Here is a 26,994-nt window from a genome sequence, read left to right on the forward strand (position 1 = left end):
GGGAAATTGGAATTCTAAACAAACAACAACACCCAAGTTAAACAATTTAAAGGCAATGCTACCAAATACTAATTGTGTGTATGTAAACTTCTGACCCACTGGGAATGTGATGAAAGAAATAAAAGCTAAAAAAATAATTCTCTCTACTTTTATTCTGACATTGCACATTCTTAAAATAAAGTGGTGATCCTAACTGACCTAAGACAGGGAATTTGTACTAGGATTAAATGTCAGGAATTGTGAAAAACTGAGTTTAAATGTATTTGGTTAAGGTGTATGTACATTTCCGACTTCAACTGTATCTATCCAAAATGGAGATGTATGGATAAACCACTTCTCCAATATTTTTGGCTCTATAACAAAGAACAAACAGCGAAAACTTATACATGATCAAATGCGAATCTTATAATCAACTATTAAAGACTAGCAGAACCCACTGGATCTTCCAAATCCATTGAATGAACTACAGGACAGAATACAAACCCTCCAACCCAAAAAGGCCTGTGAGGTTGATGGTACTCTAAATGAAATGATACAATATACAGACCAACAATTCCAATTGGCTATTCTTAAACTTTAACATCATCCTTAGCTCTTGCACATTTCCCAATATTTGGATCCAAGGACTGATCACCCCAATCCACAAAAGTGAAGAAGATTTGACCCCAAAGACTACCGTTGGATGAGTCAACAGCAACTTTGGGAAAATCCCCTGTGTTATCGTTAACAGAGGACTCGTACATTTCCTCAGTGAAAACAATGTACTGAGCAAATGTCAAATTGGCTTTTTACGAAATGACCATACGACAGACCACGTATTCACCCTGCACACCCTAATTGACAAACAAACAAACCAAAAAGGCAAAGTCTTCTCATTGATTTAAAAAAAGCTTTCGACTCAATCTGGCACAAGGGCCTGCTATACAAATCGATGGAAAGTGGTGTTGGGGGAAAAACATACAACATTATAAAATCCATGTACACAAACAACAAGTTAAAATGTGCAAAAAATACACTCCCCCCCACAGGGCCGGGGGGGGGGGGGGACAGGGATGCAGCTTAAGCCCCACCGTCTTCAACTTATACACTACCGTTCAAAAGTTGAAATGGTACCCACAACACTCCAGTCCCAACGTTAACAGTGAAGAGGCGACTCTGGGATGCTGGCCTTCCAGGCAGAGTTTCTCTGTCCAGTGTCTGTGTTCTTTTGCCCATCTTAATCTTTTCTTTTTATTGACCATCTGAGATATGGCTTTTTCTTTCCAACTCTGCCTAGAATGCTAGCATCCCAGACTCGTCTCTTCACTGTTGACGTTGAGACTGGTGTTTTGCGGGTATAATTTAATGACGCTGCCAGTTGAGGACTTGTGAGGTGTGTGTTGTTCAAACTAGACACTCTAATGTACTTGTCCTCTTGTTCAGTTGTGCACCAGGGCCTCCCACTCCTCTTTCTATTCTGGTTAGAGACAGTTTGCGCTGTTCTGTGAAGGGAGTAGTACACAGTGTTGTAGCGTTGTACCAGATCTTCAGTTTCTTGGCAATTTCTCACATGGAATAGCCTTCATTTCTCAGAACAAGAATAGACTGAAGAGTTTCAGGAGAAAAGTCTTTATTTCTATCCATTTTGAGCCTGTAATCGAACCCACAAATGCTGATGCTTCAGATACTCAGTCTAAAGAAGGCCAGTTTTATTGCTTCTTTAATCAGACCAACAGTTTTCAGCTGTGCTAACATAATTGCAAAATGGTTTTCTAATGGTCAATTAGCCTTTTAAAACGATAAACTTGGATTAGCTAACACAACGTGCCATTGGAACACAGGAGTGATGGTTGCTGACAATGGGCCTCTGTACGCCTATGTAGATATTCCATAAAAAATCAGCCATTTCCAGCTACAATAGTCATTTACAACATTAACAATGTCTACACTGTATTTCTGTTCAATTTGATGTTATTTTAATTGACATAAAATGTGATTTTCTTTCAAAAACAATGACATTTCTAAGTGACCCCAAACTTTTGAATGGTAGTGTATATCAACAAATTGGCGAGGGCACTAGAACAGGCTGCAGCACCCAGCCTCACCCTACTAGAATCTGAAGTCAAATGTCTACTGTTTGCTGATGATCTGGTTCTTCTGTCCCGAACTAAGGAGTGGCTACAGCAGTACCTAGATCTTCTGCACAGATTCTGTCAGACCTGGGCCCTGACAGTAAATCTCAGTAAGACAAAAATAATGGCGTTTCAAAAATGGTCCAGTTGCCAGCACCATACAATACAAATTCCATCTAGACACTGTTGCCCTAATTCACACAAAAAACTATACATACCTCGGCCTAAACATCAGCGCCATAGGTAACTTCCACAAAGCTGTGAACAATCTGAGACACAAGGCAAGAAAGACCTTCTGTACAATCAAAAGGAACATAAAATTTGACATACCAATTAGGATCTGGCAAAAAATACTTGAATCAGTTATAGAACCCATTGCCCTTTATAGTTGTGAGGTCTGGGGTCCGCTCACCAACCAAGACTTTACAAAATGTGATAAACACCAAATTGAGACTCTGCATGCAGAATTCTGCAAAAATATCCCCCTGTGTACAAAGTAAAACAACAAATAATGCATGCAGAGCAGAATTAGGCCGATACCCGCTAATGATCAAAATCCAGAATTCTAGCGATTCCCAAACCTTCCATGACAAAGCCATCACCTACCGAGCAATGAACCTTGGAGAATAGCCCCCTAGGTGGCAGGCAGCGGCAGGTAGCCTAGTGGTTAGAGCGTTGGACTAGTAACCAAAAGGTTGCAAGATCGAATCCCTGTGCTTTCAAAGTACAAATCTGTCTTTCTACCCCTGAATGAGACAGTTAACACTGTTCCTAGGCTGTCATTGAAAATAAGAATTTGTTTTTAACTGACCTGCCTAGTTAAATAAAGGTAAAAAAAAGCAAGCTGGTCCTGGGACTCTGTTTGCAAACAGACCCCACGGTGCTCCAGAACAGCAACACAATTAGACCCAACCAAATCATGAGAAAACTAAAAGACAATTACTTGACATGTTGGAAAGAATTTACAAAAAAACTGAGAACTAGAATGCTATTTGGCCCCAAACAGAGAGTACACAGTGGCAGAATGACTGACCCAAAATTAAGGATATCTTTGACTATGTACAGACTCAGTGAGCATAGCCTTACTATTGAGAAAGGCCGCCAAAGGAAGACCTGGTTCTCAAGAGAAGACAGACGTGCACACTGCCCACAAAATGAGGTGGAAACTGAGCTGCACTTCCTAACCTCCTGTCAAATGTATGACCATATTAGAGACACATATTTGCCTCAGATTACACAGACATACAACGAATTTGAAAACAAATCCAATTTTGATAAACTCCCATATCTATTGGGTGAAATACCACAGTGTGCAATCACAGCAAGATTTGTGACCTGTTGTCACAAGAAAAGGGCAACCAGTGAAGAACAAACACCATTGTAAATACAACCTTTATTTATCTTCCCTTTTGTACTTTAACTATTTTCACATCATTACAACACCGTATACAGACATAATATGACATTTTAAATTAATTTCTTATTTTGGAACTTTTGTGAGTGTAATGTTTACTTTTATTGTTTATTTCACTTTTGTTTATTATCTATTTCACTTGTTTTGGCAATGTAAACATATGCTTCCCATGCCAATAAAGCACCTTAAAAATGTAAATTGAATTGAGAGAGCGGGACAAGAGAGGACAATAGTGAAAGATGGTGATATGCGGTGTGAGCCACAAAGTAAGAGGGAATGAAGAGGATTAACATGTATAACAACAGTAACATAGATCGACACTGCAGGTATGTGTTTGAAGCCTGTTTGAAAGCTCTTCATTGTCGTACACCACAATAGTACGGCAGCATGCCACTTCTTATTGTGAATGTTCAGACCAGATTTTGTGCCCAACAGCAGCAGCAGTTGAGACAGACAAGCCCCCTGTCCTCTCAGAGCTGCCTAACTATCATCAGGTTAATTACAGAGAGGGACTTATGATAATTCTCAGAGTAGCTAATACCCTAATAACCACCGCTCCGAAGGTTCGGATAAAGATGCATGTTAATTAATATTCCTTCAGTATTCCAACACATTTGCCTTTCCATGCCACAGTGATATAATTATAGAGTATGATGAGGGGAAATGGGGCTACAGAGAGAGAAGGGAGAGAGATACATAGAAAGAGAGGGGGGGTTGATAGAGAGATAGAAAGGGGGGGTTAAAGAGGCAAAATCAGAGAAAGATAGGGAGAGAAATACAGTCAGTCTATCCTCCATTATAATAGTGGGGTGTGACTGTTGTAGAAAACCCTCAGTCCACTTACAAAGTGTAACTCTCAAAGTGCGACTATCTAATTCTCCCTTACTTCTGAGTGAAACAGTGCCTATAGGAGTCTAGGTTGATAAACTCAGTATCCTTTCTATACCCAGGCACTCTGGACTTTTGTTCCTAACGAGAACGGTACAAGTTGGCACTCTTTTTCATAGTCCTTAGAGCCGGATATGAACAATTGTCCTCCACCCTTTGTTGGTATTCTTTTTTCTGCTGTGTTCCCCAGGAGATGCAGTTGTATACGTGCTGTGTGTCTCTTCTCCCTGCCATTGTATTGTTCTCCCTCCATTGGACAGTCAGGATTATGTGACTTGAACTGTGTAAGAATATTCACAAAGTTGCTTATTTATGTGTATTTTCTCATGGTTGTCTTTGTTCTTGTGAAACTGATATGAGGGGGTGTCACAACTCATTATAATCCTGGTGCCATGCAGTTTTACAAAGCAACTGCAGCAGCGCTGTGTATCAGAGCCATCCGGGACCAGAGAGGGACCGTGTTTCAAAGATATTGGAGTCATTTTCAACTTCATAGAGAACATTCACCATGAGAGTACAATGGTGTGATGGTTTAACATTTGGGTGCTTCTTTTTTTAAAACTTTGAACAATATCAGTACACAAATTAAAACGTATAATTATTTTCTGCCCTCTATTAAAAACAAAGTTACACAGACATTATTATATTGTATTGAATTCTATTACAAATCATTTTGGCAGTCACCCCACTTGTATTTAAATGCTGCAACATACATTCAGAAGTAAAGATATTCAAATACGTTTTATTCTGGTTACTTTGGACAATGTAATTCTGTTCAATCCTTTCTCCTTTGCTCTGTGAAGTTTCTCTCCAGCCCCTGACAAACAGAGCTCTGGCCTCAGTTGCTGTATAAGGGCTTAAACAAAGCTGTTCTCTCCCTGAGGGTGACACAAGGCAAATCAACTGATCCTTGATTACACGCATCCTTGATTACCACACATCCTTGATTACACACAGGCTTTGTGATAATCCCAATCAACAGCTCAATCGATCACATTTGTATGGGAGACAGTTCAAGTGAAACTAAAATTAGGGACAGAGCCAGATAATGTTAAGGGAAACATTGACCTTATAATACTCTTTAATTTGGATGATGCCTTATATGAATCAGAACAGATGTCCTATGAACAGGTGCTTCTGAGTGATGGTGGCATCACTGCACTTTGACTTGCTAGCATGATAACAGGAAACTTATCAAGAGCTAGTGGGACAGATTAAGAAGGGGGAGGGGAAACAACTACAAACTATCAGGGCAAAGCTACTGCCTTTTTAAGATGGGGGGGGGGGGGGGTGTATGGGCCATGGAGACCATGAGGCACACAATTGACCCAGTGTCGTCCGGGTTATGGAAGGTTTTGGCCGGCTGGGATTTCCTTGTTTCATCGTGCTCTAACAACTCCTTGTGGTTGTGCCGGGCGCCTGCAAGCTGACTTTGGTCGTCAGTTGGACGTGTTTCCTCTGACACATTCGTGTGGCTGGCTTCCGGGTTAAGCAAGCAGTGTGTCAAGAAGCAGTGCAACCTTCACCTCTCCCGAGTCCGTAGGGGAGTTGCAGCGATGAGACAAGATTTGAACTACCAATTGGACCATGAAAAAGGGGTGAAAGTTAAAAAAAAAAAGAAATATGTATGGGCCTGTCAAGGACAAGGTAGAGGAAGAGGAGACTGTGGCTGAAAGATCACACTTTGTATCCTGTGGGGAACATAAATCCTGATGGGCCTTCATAGCAGACTTGATCGCACACCTTTTTTGAGGTTGCAATAGTGTTGTTCCAATCTCTTTAAGGGATGAGCATTTTTTCTAGTACGTTATATGCAGTATGCATCATGCATGTATTCTCAGTCTGCTTCAACATAATTCCCTCACTACCAGACTTCCACACTTCTCAAGACCCTTCACATTCCACCTCCATCCCTGCCTGTTGTCAACCCAGGGCCTGGAGTGGCTTTAGTACGCTGTCGAGCTAATGGCTAAACGGCCCACAAGCATTAAGACATTCATCTACACACATTGCAGGCTAACCAGCTCCCCAAGTCTCACTGCAATTTAGTCAAGTCTCCAAATAACCCACTTACCCTCACTGCAATGCGCTCCTGGCCTCTCAATATCTGATTTCCCCATGCCCTGTGAATTGCCCACTCACCGCCGTAGCACTCTGTTGGCTCTGTGTTTACACAACTACGTCTCTCCTCTTAACAGCTGTTGCTTTAGCGCCTAACAGGAATGTTACTCCAAAATATTTTCTAGCCCTCTTCTCTGAGGCTTGGGTTTTAGAGGTCTGGAATGGCGGTCTGTTCCCTAGTAATCATAGGTTGTATCCCTTGATTTCATGCAGCCTGATAGTACTGGAAAGCTGACAACAAAAGGGTGATACTGTGGCTTCACTAAGACTTCTGCTAGGCTGTGAAATTTCCATCTGCCATAATGCGTCCATTTAACCAGTGTTTCAGCTACGTGTTTGTGAGTTATCTAGGCCCAAGAGAAGTAGGTTTTTGGAATGGGACCCAGCCTCAGTGTTTTAGTTATTTAGTGCTTAAAGAAGGATGCATAGTGTTTGTTGCTGTCTCCTTCCTCATTAGTTGGTACATGGGCTGCAGACAGTTTCAGCCTGTGAAGAAAACTGATCTAACTGGGACTAAAAAGAGCCTGACCGTCTAATGAGAGAATCTCTCCTGTGGTCTGGCAGTGTTTGATTACACAGAAAACACTGGGCTCAACTCTTGCTCCTTGGAAGTATGTGGGTGTGTGTGTGTGTTATCTTGCCTACCCTTAAGTGTCTGTTTGTCAATGAATTGGTGTTTGTGTGTGTTCTAGATTAGAAGAGGAGGAGTCAGTGTTACAGTGACACAGACATCCAAGTAGACAGGTCAGGATCAGAACAAACAGGCAAAGCAACAAACAGATAAACATGCACAGACAGGGTCAGCCAAATGAATCCATTCATCAGTGATGGAAGTTATTCTAATAGCCTTTCTGCTGTGGGTTCTTATGGGATAGCCTGGGCAGGTTTAAGTTCTTTCTCTCCTCATCTCTCTCAAATGTGCACTCATGTTGTCCAAGTAGATACCTGGTTAATGATGATATAATGATGACTCATTATATTGTGAAAATGACCTGGTATCCATGTTTCTCCCTGACTATTCTGATCACTCCTTTCTTCTCCATTTTCTCCCTCTCCAGCTCTCACCAATGTGAAGTTATGGGCCATCGACCGACAATGCTTTCAGACTATTATGATGAGGACGGGCCTGATCAAACACACCGAATACATGGAGTTTTTAAAAAGGTGAGGAACAGAAATACTATATATTTCCTGTATATACCTCCATTCTTATGTATTTTATTTTATTCCTCTTTTGTTAGTTACTATTTTTTTTTGTATTATTATTTTTAAACTCTGCATCATTGGGAAAGGTTTGTAAGCAAGTATTTCAATGTAAAGTCTACACCAGTTGTATTCAGTGCATGTGATGAATAACATTGGATTTGATTTGACTACATTATAACATTTAATAATTTATCAATATACCAGACTCATATGACCTAGATATTGAAGCGATTTACCATTGAAGTCACATTTCCCCATTCGCATTCAGTTACATAATGATAGTTAACCAGTGCAACTGTCAAACGCACGCTTTTTTGCAATTTCGACCTGTTAGAGCCGGCGCCATTCTGTTTTCAAACCCTAGCGCCGGGTTTGTTAATTGACCTGTCTGTCTTATATGAGTTCGCTTGCGCTGAGGTGGGAGGGGTGGGGTATCTGAGGTGTGTCCTTAAAAACATCCGCCAAAGTGCCAATTTGAGGCAGCACTGGTGGGGATATTTAAGACCAACCATAAGCTGGTGTTAGCAGTAAGTTGGTTGGTTATGGTATGGATTTTGACAGCGGAAGTGCAGCCTATCCAGCCATGACGACCACATGCACATGGAACAAGTTACATTTTCTTTTTGTTCCCGTAAACCTTGTAATTAGAAACATAAAAACAAGTATTTGTTCACATTTCATTTAATTTGATTAAAAACCAAGTATAGCTTCCCCTCCTCTCAATGAAGGCTGTTTTTTGGTCCTGACCAATGCATTCGCCAGTTAGTCAAACCTTTCATAAAGGGTTTGACTCGTGAGACCTCTTAATTAATCAAAAACCCAAAGAATGTAAATGAATCAAAACCCAGCCCTAATTCACACAATGAAAATAGCAACAATATGTCTGACACAGCCCAGGACCCATAGCCCTACCACCAGTGCTAAGATTTACCATTGCGTTTGGTTTGTTAAAATAGAGCCCAATGTCTCCTTCAAGTTTGTTACGCATCTGGAAGTACCCACTCTACCGGAAAAAATTATTATCCCTTCTTCCTGCTCTCTTTCTTCTCTCTATCTGACGTTGGCATTAGCATAGGGTTTGGCAGAGGAGAGGGGCTGAAGACAGGGAAGCCTATTATCATATTAAAGGCAGATTTTTGTTGCACGGACACACTGCATGGGATAAAATATGTCCTCATCAAAAGATGGAGGGAGAGGAGTGTGTCATATGCATCAAGCAGGATATATGAGGTGCATTGGAAATGTACTGCTTTCACTGCTTTCTCTGTCTGTTCTGCTGTCTGTCCCTCTGATTGTCCCCCTGTTCTGTCTTTCACAATCTTTCCCTCTTTCTGCCAAGCAGCAGCTACTCTTCCTGGGGTCCAGAAAGCAGTTATATACAATTAAAAACATTACATTACATTTCACAACAGATTTCCCATTAAGTGTGTGCACTCAGGCCACTCCTCTACCACCACTTATCTACAACAAAAAATCTGTGTACGTGTGTGTATATTGTGTATGTTATCATGTGTGTGTGTATGCGTGTGTCTGTATGTGTGTATCTCTTCATAGTCCCTACTGTTCCATAAGGTCTATTTTTATCCGTTTTTTTAATCTAATTATACTGCTTGCATGAGTTAGTTGATGTGGAATAGAGTTCCATGTAGCCATGGCTCTATGTAGTACTGTGCGCTCATAGTCTGTTCTGGACTTAGGGATGTTTAAGAAACTTCTGGTAGCATATCTTGTGGGGTATGCATGGGTGTCTGAGCTGTGTGCTAGTAGTTTAAACAGACAGCTCGGTGCATTCAACATGTCAATACTTCTCACAAATACAAGTCATTCTCTCCTATACTTTGAGCCTGGAGACATGCATATTATTAATGTTAGCTCTCTGTGTACATTTAAGGGTCAGCAATGCTGCCCGGTTCTGGGACAATTTTCATAAGTCCCTATTTGTGGCACCTGACCACACGACTGGACAGTAGTTCAGGTGCGACAAAACTAGGGCCTGTAGGACCTGCCTTGTTGATAGCATTGTTAAGAAGGCAGAACAGCGCTTTATTATGGACAGACCTCTCCCCATTAGTTTACAATCCAGAGTTACTCCAACAGTTTAGTCTCCTAAACCTGCTCATTTTCCACATTATTCATTACAAGATTGAGATTTAGGGTTAAGTCAATGATTTGTCCCAAATACAATGCTTTTAGTTTTTGAAATATTTAGAACTAACTTATTTCTTGCCACCCATTCTGAAACTGACTGCAGCTCTTTGTTGTGTTGCAGTGATTTCACTTGCTGTGGTAGATGATGTGTATAGTGTTGAGACATCAACATACATACACACACAGGCTTCACTCAGAGCCGGTGGCAGGTTATTAGTAAAGTTTGAAAAAAATAAGTGGCCTAGAAAGCTGCCCTGGGGAATGCCTGACTCTGAATACCTGGATTATGTTGGAGAGGCTTCCATTAAAGAACACCCTCTGTGTTCTGTTAGACAGGTAACTCTCGATCCACAACATAGCAGGGGATGTAAAGCCATAACACATACGTTTTTCCAGCAGCAGATTATGATTGATAATGTCAAAAATTGCACTGAAGTCAAGCAAAACAGCTCCCATAATATTTTCATTATCAATTTCTCTCAGCCAATCATCAGTCATTTGTGTAAGTGTTGAATGTTGAATGCCCTTCCCTTTAATTGTGCTGAAAATCTGTTGATCATTTGTTTACATAGCATTTTGTCTGGTCAAACAATTTTTTTCCAACAAGTTTACTAAGGGTTGGTAACAGGCTGATTTGGTTGGCTGTTTGAGCGATAATTTTTTTTTTCCCTCTTCCACACTCACTTTACAGAATTCAAAATTACAATTCTTGTCTTTCAGAATTTGGTCAGTTATGCATGGGTGTGTAGGTTCAGAATTTGTTGTTGGCATGTCATGCCTAAGTTTGCTAATCTTGCCAATGAAAAAATTATTAAAGTGGTTGCCAATATCAGTGGATTTTGTGATGAATGATGGAGCCAAGTTCACCATTTTGGCCAAAATGTAATTTAAGGTGCTCCAAAGCTTTTTACTATCATTCTATATATGATTTATCTTTATTTCATAGTACAGTTTCTTCTTCTTCTTGATCAGTTTAGTCACATGATTTCTCAATTTACAGTACATTTGCCAATGGGCTGTGCAGCCAAACTTATTTGCCATTCCTTTTGCCTCATCCCTGTCAACCATAAAATGTTAAAATTCCTTATCAATCCACTGGGATTGAACAGTTTTTACAGTAATTTTCTTAATGGGTGCATGCATATTAGTAACTGGAATAAAGACTTTCATAAATGTGTCAAGTGCAGTGACTGGTTTCTCCTCATTACACACCACAGACCAGCAATTATTCTTTACATCTTCAAAATAGGAATCACTACAAAACTTCTCGTATGACCTCTTATACACTATATTACGCCCAGCTGTTGGAACTTTGGTTTTCCTAGATATGGCTACTATATTATGATCACTACATCCAATGGATTTGGATACTACTTTAGAGTAGATTTCTGCAGAATTAGTAAAGATGTGATCAATACATGGATGGTTTCATTGTAAATACCCTGGTAGGTTGACTGATAACCTGAACCAGGTTTCAGGCACTGGTTACAGTTTGAAGCTTTTTCTTGAGTGGGCAGCTTGATGAAACTAAATCAATATTTAGGTCACCCAGAAAATACAGTATACCTCTCTGTTGATATCACATACATTATCAAGCATTTCACACACATTATCCAGGTACTGACTGTAAGAACTTGGTGGTCTATAGCAACTTCCCACAAGAATGGGCTTTAGGTGAGGCAGGTGAACCTGTAGCCATATTACTTCAACAGCATTCAACATGAGGTCCTCTCTAAGCTTTACAGGAATATGACTCTGAACATAAACGGTAACAACTCCACCATTGGCATTCATGTCTCTTCTGAAGATGTTTAAACCATCTATTGCTACCACTGTATCATCAAAGGTATTATCTTAGTGAGTTTCAGAGATATATGTCAGTATATGAAATGTATCTGTTCCTAGCAAGTTCTCGATTTCATGAACCTTGTTTCTTAGGCTACATATGTTAATGTGGGCTATTTTTAGCACTTTCCTGGAATTTTTGATAGTTTGTATTGCTTTGTAGTGCGTACGGCCCAGTACATCACTGGGGCCAAGCTTCCTGCCATCCAGGACCAGGAAAGCCCATAAAATTGTCAGAGACTCCAGTCACCCAAGTCATAGACTGTTTTCTCTGCTACCGCATGGCAAGCGGTACCGGAGTGCCAAGTCTAGGAGCAAAAGGCTCCTTAACAGCTTCTACCCCCAAGCCATAAGACTGCTGAACAATTGATCAAATGGCCACCGGACTATTACATTGATCCCCCCATTTGTTTTGTACAATGCTGCTACTCACTGTTTATTATCTATGCATAGTTACTTCACCCCTACCTACATGTACAAATTACCTCTAACCTGTGCCCCCGCACACTGATTCTGTACCGGTACCCCCTCAGTACCGGTACCCCCTGTATATAGCCTCGTTATTGTTATGTTATTGTGTTTCTTTTTATTATTTTTTACTTTAGTTTATTTGGTAAATATTTTCTTCACTCTTCTTCAACTGCACTGTTGGTTAAGGGCTTGTAAGTAAGGATTTCACTGTAAGGTGTACACTTGTTGTATTCGGCGCATGTGACAAATAAAGTTTGATATGATTAGATTTTACTGGGAGGCTTATCAGAGGTAGACATGACAGTGATATTTATGTTTGAGCTGATGCAGTGCATGGTGAGTTGCCCCCAAATGGACTTCCTACTAGGGCTGAGGCTTACCTCCTCAGTGCTAACAGTATAGGTTCTTAGGCACATGATTACAGCGTAGGATTGACAGAGGCATTCAGCGGAGGTTACTTAAATTATAGGTTTAGGTTACTTAAATTATGACTGCCAACGCCCCTGGGACAATGTACATTTGCAGCAGCACTACGACAACTCAGCGGCACAATGGTAGGGATTATCTGAGCAGGGCTTAGGTCACTGATAAGTCATTGTCTCAACGCAGCCTTGAAATGCGAGGACAGGGTCCAGGAGCCAAGATGTTCTAGTTTGTTAGCAGGGGGTGTAGTTCTGGTCCTGAAGTGACGGCTGCTTTTCATCCAGGGTTTTTGCCAATTAGAATTCAGTCAATTCAGGAAGTGATTTGAATTTTAAATTCAAAAATTGATTTTAAATGTTTTTATAATTAGCTTCTCCTTTCAGTTTATGGAGAAATTGTTGAAAATAGGTGGCATTTCAGTTTACTTCCTGAATTGACCCCAATCCTTTTTCATCATTGCCGTTCAATTAGAGATTGATAACACCTGGATAACCCACTTTCCAGCAAATCAATTACCTTAATTGATCAATTAAGGGCCGGGGGGAATGAAAATCAGCGGGACTGTGGCACTCGAGTTCAGATGGTTCACAGTCCCATTTTAGAAGACTGGAGTCTAAGCCACGTGCATGCAAATCCTCACACACACACAAAGACACATGTAAACACCATCCTATTCCACTTTAACAGTTTTGAACCTAACAACATGATGATCAAATTTACCATTTTATTATAACGCAATTAAGTCGTTAGATGCAGAACTTTCCATAACAGAGGCTTTTTGTTTGCAGGAATTGTTTCACGGCTCGGGGCCTAAAGTCACATATGTTTCCCATAGTAAGGAGCTATCTGACAAGCCATTTTCTGGCCAGGGTCCATGGAGGAAATTCAGCACCAGGAGTCAGTGCTGGGGCGAGATGGTTCAGATTACTTTAATAAAGCATGGAAAACGAGAGGGAGTTGGAGATGGAGAAACAGAGAGATGATATGGAGAGATAAAAGCCTTTGTTCCAATGCCTGGGTGCTATTTTTCTCTCCCCTCTGATAAACATTGGCCAGTTTTCTTTAGTCCATGTCGATAACAAGCAGATAGGATTTAGGATTCAGAGGACTGCAAGGAACAAACATCAAGCCTCTTCAACCTCAGAGTGTGTTTGTGTGTGTTTGTGTGTACGCATACAGAATACCACACATAGTACATGTGTAGTGTATTTATATAGGTTCATTTCTGGATTATACGTTCACCAACGTTAAGAAAACTGAGCGACCGTAATAACAGAAACTCTATTCAGGCTAACCTATCGACTGTGTAGCTGCCGATATTACATGACCTTCTGTTCAATGTATACTGAGTGTACAAAACATTAGCAACACCTTCCTAATATTGAGTTGCACCCACTTTTGCCCTCAGAACAGCCTCATTTCGTCAGGGGATGGATTCTACAAGGTGTCGAAAGTGTTCCACAGGGATGCTGGCCCTTGTTGACTCCAATTCTTCCCACAGTTTTGTCAAGTTGGCTGGATGTCCTTTGGGTGGTAGACCATTCTAAATACACTCTGGAAACTGTTGAGCGTGAAAAACCCAGCACCGTTGCAATTCATGACACTCAAACCTAGCACCTAGCACCTGCGCCTAGCACCTACTACCATAGCCCATTCAAAGGCGCTTAAATCTTTTGTCTTGCCCATTCACCCTCTGAATGACACACATATTGTACACATTCTGTGTCTCAAGGCTTAAAAATCCTTATTTAACCTGTCTCCTACCCTTCATCTACACTGATTGAATGGGTTTAACTGGTGACATCAGCATGGGATCATAGCTTTCACCTGGATTCACCTGGTCAGTCTATGTCATGTTTTGTATACTCAGTGTATATGTCTATTATGTTTTGTATACTCAGTGTATATGCCCTGTTGCATTGTGGATCCCTATTCTTCCTTGACTTCCTGACTCTTTTCTTCCTGCAGTGTTCCAACATTCCATGAACTTCCGGAGGAGATACTAAGCAAGCTGGCTGATGTCCTTGAGGAGGTAGGTCCTCCGTTGAAAGCCAGTTATGTACACAAATGTGTTCGCCAAGGATACACATTTCTATGGAAACAAAAGTGCATTGTGTGAATGGATAATGGATGCCTACGGGTTGAGGATGTTCTTGCTATGCTGAAGGCAGAGGAGGTTTGAGAGTTCTGAGCAACTGGGTATGGTGTTGATGAACTTGTATGTGATGTGACAACGCATACAATTGAAATATAATTGACATTCTTGAAAGACTAATTGAAATTCTTTAAAGAATCTCACCAGTCAAAGATGGTCAGATCACCACTTTTGCCCAGAGGAATGTATATATTGTACCTGTTCTCTGGTTGACCTTTTTTGTTTAGGTTTCCTCTCTGAATTATTTCAGACTTCTGGTGGTTTTGTAAAAGGTTATGTTTTCTTTTGACATTGTAATAGCAAAGATTTTTTTAGCACTACACTTCTGAGCTCCATTTATTCTATTTGTTATCCTTTTTCCTTTGATATGTTTTGAAGTTTTACTTTGGCTGCGCACTGCTTTTTACATGTATTTTGTGCTGCAGGCTTTTAGAAGCCTGTAGCATTTGCATTTCTGTGTGTGTGTGTGTGTGTGTGTGTGTGTGTGTGTGTGTGTGTGTGTGTGTGTGTGTGTGTGTGTGTGTGTTCAGATAATGACCAGGAAGTGGTCCCAATTTTGACCATAAAGTGTTCACTTCACAAGGACAGAAAAATCTATCAATTATGCTAAACTATGAAAATCTATGCACTCTCTACAACTTAAGGTTTTTCCTATTCCATTTAGTTTCTTTCGACATCAATATTTACCTCTCTTTCAAGAGAATGAATACATGACACAAAATCATTAAATTTCATTTTAAAGCTATAATATTGTTTTTGCATGTTATTCAATGTGGGTATATCGCTTGCCATGTCGTAGAAAATGAGAACCTTCGTGACTGCAGTGGTAAAATGAATCAATGCATTTAAAAAAGAACAGACCATCTGAATAATGCTTGGGACATACACTGACTGCCAAACACAAACCAAAATAACATGTTAACATTAGGTTTGTGAGAGCCCCTCTGTGTCATTCAATACTATGTTGTATTCACCAAAGTACTGTTCATTCTAATATCAATCAGGTGCTGTCTTATTGATTTGTCTGAGATAGACTGAGACATACAGTGCATTCGGAAAGTATTCAGACCTCTTCCCTTTTTCCTCATTTAGTGGAAATACCCCATAATGACAAAGTGAAAACAGGTTTTTAGAAATGTTTGCAAATAAAAAAAAAATAGAAATACTTTATTTACATAAGTATTCAGACCCTTTGCTATAAGACTTGAAATTGAGCTCAGGTGCATCCTTGAGATGTTTTTACAACTTGATTGGACATGATTTGTAAAGGCATACACCTGTCTATATAAGGTCTCACAGTTGACAGTGCGTGTCAGAGCAAGAATCTAGCCATGAAGTCAAAGGAATTGTTCATAGAGCTCCAAGACAGGATTTTGTCAAGGCACAGATCTGGGGAAGGGTACTAAAAAATGTCTGCAGCATTGAAGGACCCCAAGAACACTGTGACCTCCATCATTCTTGTATGGAAGAAGTTTGGCACCACCAAAACTATTCCTAGGGCTGGCCGCCCGGACAAACTGAGCAATCAAGGGAGAAGGGCCTTGGTCAGGGAGGTGATGGTCCCTCTGACAGAGTTCCAGTTCCTCTGTGGAGATGGGAGAACCTTCCAGAAGGACAACCATCTCTGCAGCACTCCACCAATCAGGCCTTTATGGTAGAGTGGCCAGACACTCCTCAGTAAAAGGCACATGACAGCCCACTTGGTGTTGGCCAAAAGGAACCTAAAGACTCTCAGACCTTGAGAAACAAGATTCTCTTGTCTGATGAAACCAAGATTGAACTCTTTGGCCTGAATGCCAAGCGTCCCATCTGGAGGAAACCTGGCACCATCCCTACGGTGAAGCATGGTGGTGGCAGCATCATGCTGTGGGGATGTTTTTCAGCGGCAGGGACTGGGAGACTAGTCAGGATCGAGGGAAAGACGAATGGAGCAAAACACTGAGAGATCCTTGATGAAAACCTGCTCTAAAGCGCTCAGGACCTCAGACTGGGACTAAGGTTCACCTTCCAACAGGACAACAACCCTAAGGGTTCGGGACAAGTCTCTGAATGTCCTTGAATTGCCCAGCAAGAGCCCGGGACTTGAACATCTCTGGAGAGACCTGAAAATAGCTGTGCAGTGACGCTCCCCATCCAACCTGAAAGAGCTTGAGAGGATCTGTGGAGAAGAATGGGAGAAACTCAACAAATACAGATATGCCAAGCTTGTAGCGTCATACACAAGATGTCACGTGTGCTCCCTCTCCGGCTTCTAGTTCACCAGGCTGCTCGTTATGGTGCACGCCTGTCTCCATTGTTACGCGCACCTGTGTGTCGTCAGACTCATCTGGACTCCATCACTTCCTTGATTACCTGCCCTATATATGTCACTTCCTTTGGTTCCTTCCCCAGGCGTCATTGTTTCTGTTTCATGTCTGTGCGTTGTTCGAGGTTCTTGTTTTGTATTATGTTCCGTTTATTTTTATTAAAACACTCACTCCCTGAACTTGCTTCCTGACTCTCAGCGCACATCGTTACAGAATGCCTCCTCACCCAAGGGAAGCATCAGGGAGTGTTATTTAAAAAAAATTGAGGAGCCACTACAGGGAGCCACTACAGGCTCTCGTACCTCAGCCGGATCGACAGGCCCCCCCGCCTCAGCCGGCTCGTCTGGCTTTCATGCCTTCGCCGGATCGCCAGGCTCCCCTGCTTCCACTCTTGTCAGGCTCTCATGCCTCAACTGGATCGCCCGGCTCCCCTGTCTCAGCCGGTCTGTCATGTTCCCGCATCCCAGCCGGCGACAGGTTCCCGCGCTTCAGCAGGGGTGACCAGTCCGCTCTTGATCCCCAGGATCGTTCCTTGGGTTGGTGTCCTGCGGCTGGAGCCGAACGTGCCGGGGAGGGGGTACCATCAGTTATGTTTTCTCTCCAGCGCTCTAGGTTGCCATGCTCCTGCGTCTCAGCCAGACTGACGGGTTTCCTGCACCTCTGCAGAGGTGTCCGGTCCGCTCCTGTTTCCCGGGATCGTCATTTGGGTCTGCTTCCTGAGGCTGGAGCCACGCGTCGGAGAGGGGGTACTGTCAAGTGTGCTCCCTCTCCGGCCTCTAGGTCACCAGGCTGCTCGTTATGGCGCACACCTGTCACCATCGTTACGCGCTCCTGCGCATCGTCAGGCTCACCTGGACTCCATCACTTCCTTGATTACCTGCCCTATATATGTCACTCCCTTTGGTTCCTTCCTCAGGCATCATTGTTTCTGTTTCTGTTCCATGTCTGTGCGTTGTTCGAGGTTCTTGTTATGTATTATGTTCCGTTTATTTTTATTAAGACACTCACTCCCTGAACTTGCTTCCCGACTCTCAGCGCAGATGGTTACACAAGAAGACTCGAGGCTGTCATTGCTGCCAAAGATGCTTCAACAAAGTACAGAGTAAATGGTCTGAATACTTATGTAAATGTGATATTTCAGTTTGGGATTTTTTTATAAATTTGCCAACATTTCTAAAAACCTGTTTTGGCTTTTCATTATGGGGTATTGTGTCTAGATGGATGAGTAAAAGAACGCACACATCTAAACCCTGTTGCTAACAGGTATATTGGGGCAGATCGCTAGAACACCACCCAGGATTTGACTGCTAGACCGAACAACAAGAAGACAATGTAACCTCTACGTTTTCAGATTGGATGACCATAATATACAAAGGTCAGCATCTGTTTCCATGGGCAGTGTGTTTAGTTGGTCTGGTGTGGCACATTGGTCACAGTGTATTGATCGGCTGAGCCCTCTACAAGTTAAATGTCACAGCTTTGTCTTACAAAGGCCAGATACTCACTCTCACATACCACATTCAACCATCTTTACCTGGATAAATGGCAGTGTGTTACACATAATCCTGTCTTTACAGGTTAACACACCTACCTGTGTGTGTGTATGAGGTTCAAGGAGAGGCTTTCAAATCAAGAGAAAACACAGGAAATGAGAGTGTGAAGAATATGAAGCGTGCGTGCACGTGCGTGCACATGCACGTGCGGCTGTGCCTATGTGCTTATATGTGTGTGAATGTGTGTGTGCTTTCAAAGGATTGTTGCTTCAGGGGACTCTGCACCGCAACTAAGATACAGTACTGAGGGAAAACCTTTTCACCAATGCAACGTGTTCAAGGTGTCTCACCCTGGGGTGAAGTGGGTATTAGACAGAGGTGCCTGGGTGACTCATCCTTCTCACTTATCTTCTCCTCTTTGGTTCCAGACACACTATGAGGATGGAGAGTACATCGTCAGACAGGGAGCCACAGGAGACACCTTCTTCATTGTCAGTAAGGGAATGGTGAGACCCTCATCATCATTATTGATATAGGGCTCTCAGCCAGACATGTTACCTTCTGTCCCAGCCAGGGAGCCAGATAAGGTCAACGATTTACCCCATTCAAATTATCAAGATGTACAGTATCCATCTGTCTCAACTAGTGGAACAAACCTCTCTCTCTCTCTCTCTCTCTCTCTCTCTCTCGCTCTCTCGCTCTCTCGCTCTCTCTCTCTCTCTCTCTCTCTCTCTCTCTCTCTCTCTCTCTCTCTCTCTCTCTCTCTCTCTCTCTCTCTCTCTCTCTCTCTCTCTCTCTCTCTCTCTCTCTCTCTCTCTCTCTCTCTCTCTCTCTCTCTCTTTATGTTTCTTTTCCTGGGTCTTTCTTTCCCTTTTTGTCTTCCAGATCATATTAAAAGTTGAATTATCACTCTGTCCCTCAGATTTAGCTATGTATTTCTGGTGGACGTGATGTCATACCGCAATAGAACCTTCTAATGAATGAAGATAGAAGCCTTAATTAAGTCAAACGACCTTCTATATCTTCACTTTGACCATTTCTGCTGGACCTCCATCGCTCAGTTGTCAGCTAGCTAATGACCTGGTTAGTGGTTCCTCACAGACCATAGCACCATAATGTCCATCAAAGATGTACAAAGATTTAGCATGCACAGATATGTCCATCACCCCTGCTCTGCATTAACCTCACTTTGATGTTGAATAATGTAGTGATTAGTCAACCATACAGTTACAGAAATGTCCATTACAGAAGGGTTTGAGGTACTTACAGTGCAGCTCATGGTCCCATAGGTCCTTTCTCTCAGAATGTATAACTGCTCACTCCCCCCTTATGGATTTAAAGTGGCACCCCACCCCTTTGTCCAGGTGAATGTGACCAGGGAAGACAAGCCCAGCGGGGATCCTGTCTACCTCCGCAGCATGGGGAAAGGAGACTGGTTCGGAGAGAAGGCCCTGCATGGGTAAGACTGATAACCCCTCTTTTCACACTTCTATCTCCCACTCTTTGCCCTGCCCCCTCTCTTTCTCTCTCTCTCTCTTTATCTATCTCTTTCCCTCCTTGTCTTTCCTCCATTTCTCTTTCTTTTTCTCTCTACCTGCCCATCTCTCTCACCCTCTCTCTCCCTTTCATTCTCTTTTCCTCTTCCTCTTTCTAGGCAGGTGCTCTGTGGTAGTGGATGAAATCAGAATTGTGACCAGAATATCTGTTATGTGCATACCCCCAATAAACCACATGCATCACATTGCCTGAGTGATCTCCCCCCTGACACATTGTGAAGTACCTTGAGAACCTGGCAAGTGCTTGTATAAATCCAATGCATCATTATCATTGTCCACAAATGTATTGGGTAAGACCGTACTTACAGTATGTACTTCATTGTATTTATCTGTAGTTATGTACTCATGAACTTCATCTGTACAAAGGACCCCAATGTCTGACGTAGCCTTCTTTTCATTCCTTATTACCTTGTATTTCATAATGATTATTATGTTTTTTTGATCACATTATGCATTTTACCACTACCGCAACAGTCCAAAAAACAGTCCAAAAAAGGAATGCACAAATCAATTTCTAATATATTTTTAAACATTGCTCCTCTAATGAAAAGGCCTGAGTTAAACATAACACTGAAAATACAAATATGTCAAATGAAATTATAAAACATAATAAAATTAAACCAGATTTTTTTCCCCTAATTTGAGCTTTTTAGCTGTTTCAGTAATGAGAAGGCCAAGTGGGGTAAAAGGGGTGTTTGAGAATAAGAACCTCATTCTGAAGGCATATGTGACGGTCTTATTTGAAATTGTGATTTTTATATTGGATAAAAGTAGAGACTCAGAGCTACAAAATTGTATATCATATGCTACAGGAATAATGGGAAATTAATTTTGCTTTGAAAGTTGATAAACTTGTAAACTCACTTTTTTGAAAATTGACTTTGAATGTTTTGGTACTGCAACTGGAGAGCTCTTCTTTGTCTACACCCATTCAGCATCGTTCACACCCCCTTAAGCTTTAGCCCCACCCATCTCTTTAAGGGTTGATCCAAGCATTCTGTACAAACAACAGCAGTCAAGCAGCCAAGCTAACTTGCTAGCTACTTCCAGACACAAATGAGAGAACAGCTCACTGAACATTACTTGCCCTAGCAGAGCTGGTTAGGCTGTTATGTTATGCAGAGCATTGGTGACTGCAACTGTGCTGTCAGATTGTCCGTTTGTATATTCAGAGCGTTTCACTCTCGGAGCGTTCAGAGCACACACTGGATGCTCTGATCGATGAGTAGGGTTGATCCAAACATTTTAACCTCACAACGGCAGTCAAGCACCCAAGCTAACCGGGTAACATTGGCTAGCTTGCTAGCTACTTCCAGGCATATAATGAGAGAACACCCCACTCTGACCATTTGATTCACCCTAGCAGAGCTGGTTAGGCTGTTTTCATGTTATCCAGATCGTTGGTGACTGTAACTGTGCTGGTGGCAACAATTTAATTACGCTATTTTGCCGACATTTACTGACACCGGCCATATTCAACGGGTGTTCAGTGTTCGTAATTTCATCTGTTATTCTGCGCTCTGACACACTCAGACGAGAGTCTTTTGTTAAGACATATTGCTAGCTAGCTAAACAATGAAGGTAAACAATGAATCATAATGCCAACTCATGACGTTACTACCCTGAATGAATCTGCAGGTAGCTAACCAACCAGGTTCAATGTTAGTTAACTAACATTAGGCTATAACTAGTCAAGCAAATGGCTCTGAGATACAAATAATAAGATCATACACATAACGTTAGCTAGCGAGCCAGCTAACGTTAGCTAGCTAACAGTACACTTTAACTTGAAATGAAACCACTTTCTGTCAAAATTAGAAATGTGTAATGTCTGAAAATGTAGCTAGCTAGGCTATCTTTCCCGTATATATCATGGATGGACACATCTCCTGTTGGATGCCATGGTTGCCCTTAGTTTGAAGATTTAATCCGGAAAGAGATGTTTTCTCCTTCTCCTTAGCTATCATCCTCGAATTCTACTGATTTAAAAACTTGGTCCTCCAGAAAGTGGAGAGCATACACGTAACGTTAGCTAGTGAGCCAGTCAGCTAACGTTAGCGAGCTAACAGTACACTTTACCTTGACATTAGGCTTATGCAGTTTTACTACACGATAATTTTTTTTAAAGCCTGCATTAGAGAGGATCACCTAGACATACTGACCAGCTCAAATAGACAGAAGCATGCTATATGGCAGACAAATCTAAACTCATGGCTAGCGGGAAGGTTGCTTACTTTTTCTGTGGCTAAACCAACTAGGCTCATAATTTAACAATTTTATTCGTGTTTGCAGATGGCATACAAGTTTGTTATAAAGGCACATGAGAGTTCATATGTTCGAGAAGGCATTTCTGACAAAAAACGCATTTAAAAAAAGTTTATGTTCAAACAGCTCTCCTGTGAAGTAGTGACACGCGACATATGCCTAGATTCCTTAACTTAACCTCTACTCCTCCTCTAGATGATGCATCATGGATGAATAAAACTTTGTAAAAAAACTGATTGGAGTTTTTACAGGAACTTGAAAAAGTGTTACGTAATGAGATGTCCACAGACACTGTTTGTACATAATAAATATTATCAACTAGTATACAATTTTTATGATTTATGGACAAACTACAACAACATATTTTGTGTTTTATTAAAATAAGTTACGTTTTTCTAAAGTAAAATTGTATGAAATGGCCCGAGAACATAATCCGGACGTATTTCAGTAATGAGAATTTGGGGTGAAAATGTACAAAATTCAGGCGAAAGTGTAAAATGTATTTAAAATAACACACTTTGCTGAGAACTAGACATCTTAGTCCTCAGAATGGTAGTTGATTTTTGCAGATGGATCATGGTTTTGTAACTCAATTTGCTACAGACATGTTTAAAACTGGTTTCATGAGTATCACCCGGTTAGTCTCCAGTGCGTTTCAGCCTTGGGTGGGTTTGATATTAGCAAAAGAGGAACCAAACGTTCCATAGATCCCCCCCCTTACACACGCAAACACACACACACACACACACACACACACACACACACACACACACACACACACACACACACACACACACACACACACACACACACACACACACACACACACACACACACACACACACACACACACACACACACACACACACACACACACACTGCACGTGAGTAAAAAATAAGGGATGTAGCCAGCACCATCTTGTGGTGACTGAATGAGGAACAATCCCCATTGAGCTCTATTTACCTGTGTGAAGCAAAACAGTTACAATGCATATTGATGTATTGATTAGAAGTAATGCAGACAACCAATTACTGTGGAAGCAATAATTCACTGAGAAATCTCTACCCGTTTGGAGTGAGAGATATGTTCCAGTCTAGATCATCTGTTGCGTGTCATATTTCTCACACAAACAGTTATATAAGATCATTGTCTGATATTAATACAGCATACATAAGGTGGTAATTATATGACAAATGCAGTGTAGCAAATTGAGTACAGTATGGTCTATTCCTTATCTGAAGCTAATGAACATAAGAGATGTAAGATGACATCATTAAAATGTATGTGGGACATATGGGACAGGGCTACTGTAGCTCTGCTGCCATTGGAAGACGATATGTCAAACAAATATAAGAAAGAAAGTGTCCCACATTTCACAGTAATGAGTGAAACATTCCTTCTTCTGATGGTCATGCTAATGATACCGTAGATTGGACTGACCCATTTGATTATAATAGGATTCATCGCTTTTCCCAGAAGAAGAATCTGTACACATTTCTGTTTAAAATAATATGTCATAGCGACACTTTCAGAATAATATTTTATGGAGTTTAGAAAGTCTGTTTGCTGTAAATAACTCTTAAGATTCAGGGAAAACCTTCTTCAAAATCATGTTTATTTTCCCTATCTCTTGTATTCTCCCTAAGGACATCTAAGGCCATCTGTATGTATCCTCAGAAGGACGCAGTGCCCACTTATTATTGTAACCATTTACCAACAAGTCTTTGTCTCGGGGCGTCTTGAGCAAAGCGGTCCGCACAACGTTTGCTTTGATGGTCAAGCATGCCTCCCAAATTGAAATAAAGACCACAGCTTCTTCAATGAATGCTTTTGACCAGGGGGCTTCAAGCTAGGTTTTAAATCAGAGGTTAATGGTGTGTGTCGATGCTTATGAAACTCAATATGTGTGTGATGAAGGACACGCTACATCTCAAGACTCTGGCTTTGATCTTTTGTTACAATATTTGCACATCACATTCTGTTCTTAGCAATGATACTGGAGTGTGTGTGTGTGTGTGTCTGCCTGCGCACGTGTTTTCATGCGTGTGCGTGTTTACGCGCAACAGAAATTGTTCCACTCTCCTCTTAGGTTATAGTCTATCATGTACATAAATCTTGTTGGCTGTTCTAGGAACAGAGGTACATCAAAACATAGTTGTTGTCCCCGATAGGGCAGCATAGTATCTGATGTCACATTCTTGTATGAACTCCCATTTGAGGTGTAGATCCATCAACAGTTCAGACGATGTGTGCTGTGCTTCGGGGGAGTGTGTGTGTTGTGCGTGTGCGTGTGCGTTCATGTGTGTGAGTTGATAGGAGGGTCAGTAGAGGATGAGAGCTTATTTAAAGAGTGTGATATCGTTGACAGAGAAGGGAAACAATATGATTGGTGCTGGTCTCAGGTCCCACCTCAGCCTGTATTTTCATAACCCCTCCTTGGGACACCAGATCACCATCCAATTACCAGTTTAATTCAAACGCTCGACTGGAAATGTACACCGCTGGCCGGGTCTCTGCTGTGCTGCTCTAAAGGACATTTCAGAGCTTCTCTCTCTCTCTCTCTCTCTCTCTCTCTCTCTCTCTCTCTCTCTCTCTCTCTCTCTCTCTCTCTCTCTCTCTCTGTGTGTTTACAAGCAATTGTGAAGGTGATCAGAGTAAATCAATTGTTTGCAGAGGTTAACAGACAGCAGAAATAGTTTCCAACTACTATTGTCAATATCAGCAATATGACAGCCAAAAGCATTACCCCGTCAACCAAAGGAGAAGAGGAGAGCATGTGATGGAGACCCCCCTCCATTTCTTAAATGGGCAATCTGGAGTTTAAACAATAACAAAGCCACCCCCGCCACTGTTTCTGTAAAAAGCTGAGTGATGGGGCTGGATATCAAATTCATAGACAGAGCTATGGATTCAAGGACTGACCATCATCCATGATATAAAAGTATAGTTGTAACCATGTTTTGAGGCTATACAGTGTTTGTTTACATTTACTTAGTTTACAAACAGTGGAGTAAAACAAGCTTATATTTTGGGTCCTGGTGGGGTACGGCACTTGAACTAAGCTCACAAGACATTTATAAATGATATCCTTTAAGAATCATTGGGTACACGTCATTAACTTAAGTCCAAAAATGGATGTAGCAACTGCAGATTGCCCCTTTAACAGTGAATCTATCTATCCCACACACTGGCTGTATTGGGTTGTTGGTGTCTTAATGAAAGGAAATCACCATGGTGTGTAAATAATACAAAAACTGTACACCTTTTATGAGGCAAATTAGCGCAGCTAGCAGCTCAGTCTCTGTGTGTATGTACCATGGAGGAAAAGGCTCTGCTCATTATCTGAGATAGAAAGCAACCTTACCGTGAAATGCTTACTTACAAGCCATTAACCAACAATGCCGTTCAAGAAATAGAGTTAATAAAATATTTATTAATTTTACTAAAGTAAAAAAAATTGAATCATTCACAAGGTAACACAAGAAATGTACATAACAATAACGAGGCTATATACAGGGGGTACCGGTACTGAGTCAATGTGCGGGGGTACAGGTTAATCAAGGTCATTTGTAAAGTGACTATGTATAGATAATAAACCGCGAGTAGCAGCCGGGTGAGGGGAGGTGGGGGGTGTTCAATGTAAATAGTCTGGGTGGCCATTTGAATAGTGTAGTTGTTCAGCAATCTTTTTTCTTGGGGATAGAAGAGTGTTTTGGTCCTAGACTTGGCGCTCTGGTTCCTCTGACACCGCCTAGTAAACTCAGCAAAAAAAGAAACGTCATCTCACTGTCAACTGCCTTGATTTTCAGCAAACTTAACATGTGTAAATATTTGTTTGAACATAACAAGATTCAACAACTGAGACATAACCTGAACAAGTTCCATAGACATGTGACTAACAAAAATGGAATAAGGTGTCCCTGAACAAAGAGGGGGTCAAAATCAAAAGTAACAGTCAGTATCTGGTGTGGCCACCAGCTGCATTAAGTACTGCAGTGCATCTCCTCCTCATAGACTGCACCAGATTTGCTAGTTCTTGCTGTGAGATGTTACCCCACTCTTCCACCAAGGCACCTGCAAAGTTCCCGAACATTTCTGGGGGGAATGGCCCTAGCCCTCACCCTCCGATCCAACAGGTCCCAGACGTGCTCAATGGGATTGAGATCCGCGCTCTTCGCTGGCAATGGCAGAACGCTGACATTCCTGTCTTGCAGGAAATCACGCACAGAATGAGCAGTATGGCTGGTGGCATTGTCATGCTGGAGGGTCATGTCAGGATGAGCCTGCAGGAATTGTACCACATGAGGGAGGAGGATGTCTTCCCTGTAACGCACAGCGTTGAGATTGCCTGCAATGACAACAAGCTCAGTCCGATGATGCTATGACACACCGCCCCAGACCATGACGGACCTGCCACCTCCAAATCGATCCCGCTCCAGAGTACAGGCCTCGGAGTAACACTTATTCCTAAATGCAAATCTGACCATCACCTCTGGTGAGACAATATTTATTACCTGGGGCAGCAGGTAGCCTAGTGGTTAGAGTGGTAACCAAAAGGTTGGAAGATTGAATCCCCGAGCTGACAAGGTAA

At 41.7% G+C, this 26,994-nt stretch overlaps 1 protein-coding gene across 2 annotated transcripts in view; it reads left to right on the forward strand.

The window, feature by feature from the left end:
* Positions 1-26,994, forward strand: part of LOC115193760 (cGMP-dependent protein kinase 1) — a 145,730-nt gene that overhangs the window by 93,368 nt on the left and 25,368 nt on the right. For both annotated transcript variants that reach the window (XM_029752721.1, XM_029752720.1), the window contains exons 4-7: positions 7,593-7,698; positions 14,596-14,659; positions 19,010-19,087; positions 19,946-20,040. In XM_029752721.1, coding sequence (XP_029608581.1) covers positions 7,593-7,698; positions 14,596-14,659; positions 19,010-19,087; positions 19,946-20,040 — 343 coding nt within the window. The remainder of the gene's footprint in view (positions 1-7,592; positions 7,699-14,595; positions 14,660-19,009; positions 19,088-19,945; positions 20,041-26,994) is intronic.

The sequence above is a fragment of the Salmo trutta genome, chromosome 5 (genome assembly GCF_901001165.1).
Source record: "Salmo trutta chromosome 5, fSalTru1.1, whole genome shotgun sequence".
Taxonomy (NCBI): domain Eukaryota; kingdom Metazoa; phylum Chordata; class Actinopteri; order Salmoniformes; family Salmonidae; genus Salmo; species Salmo trutta.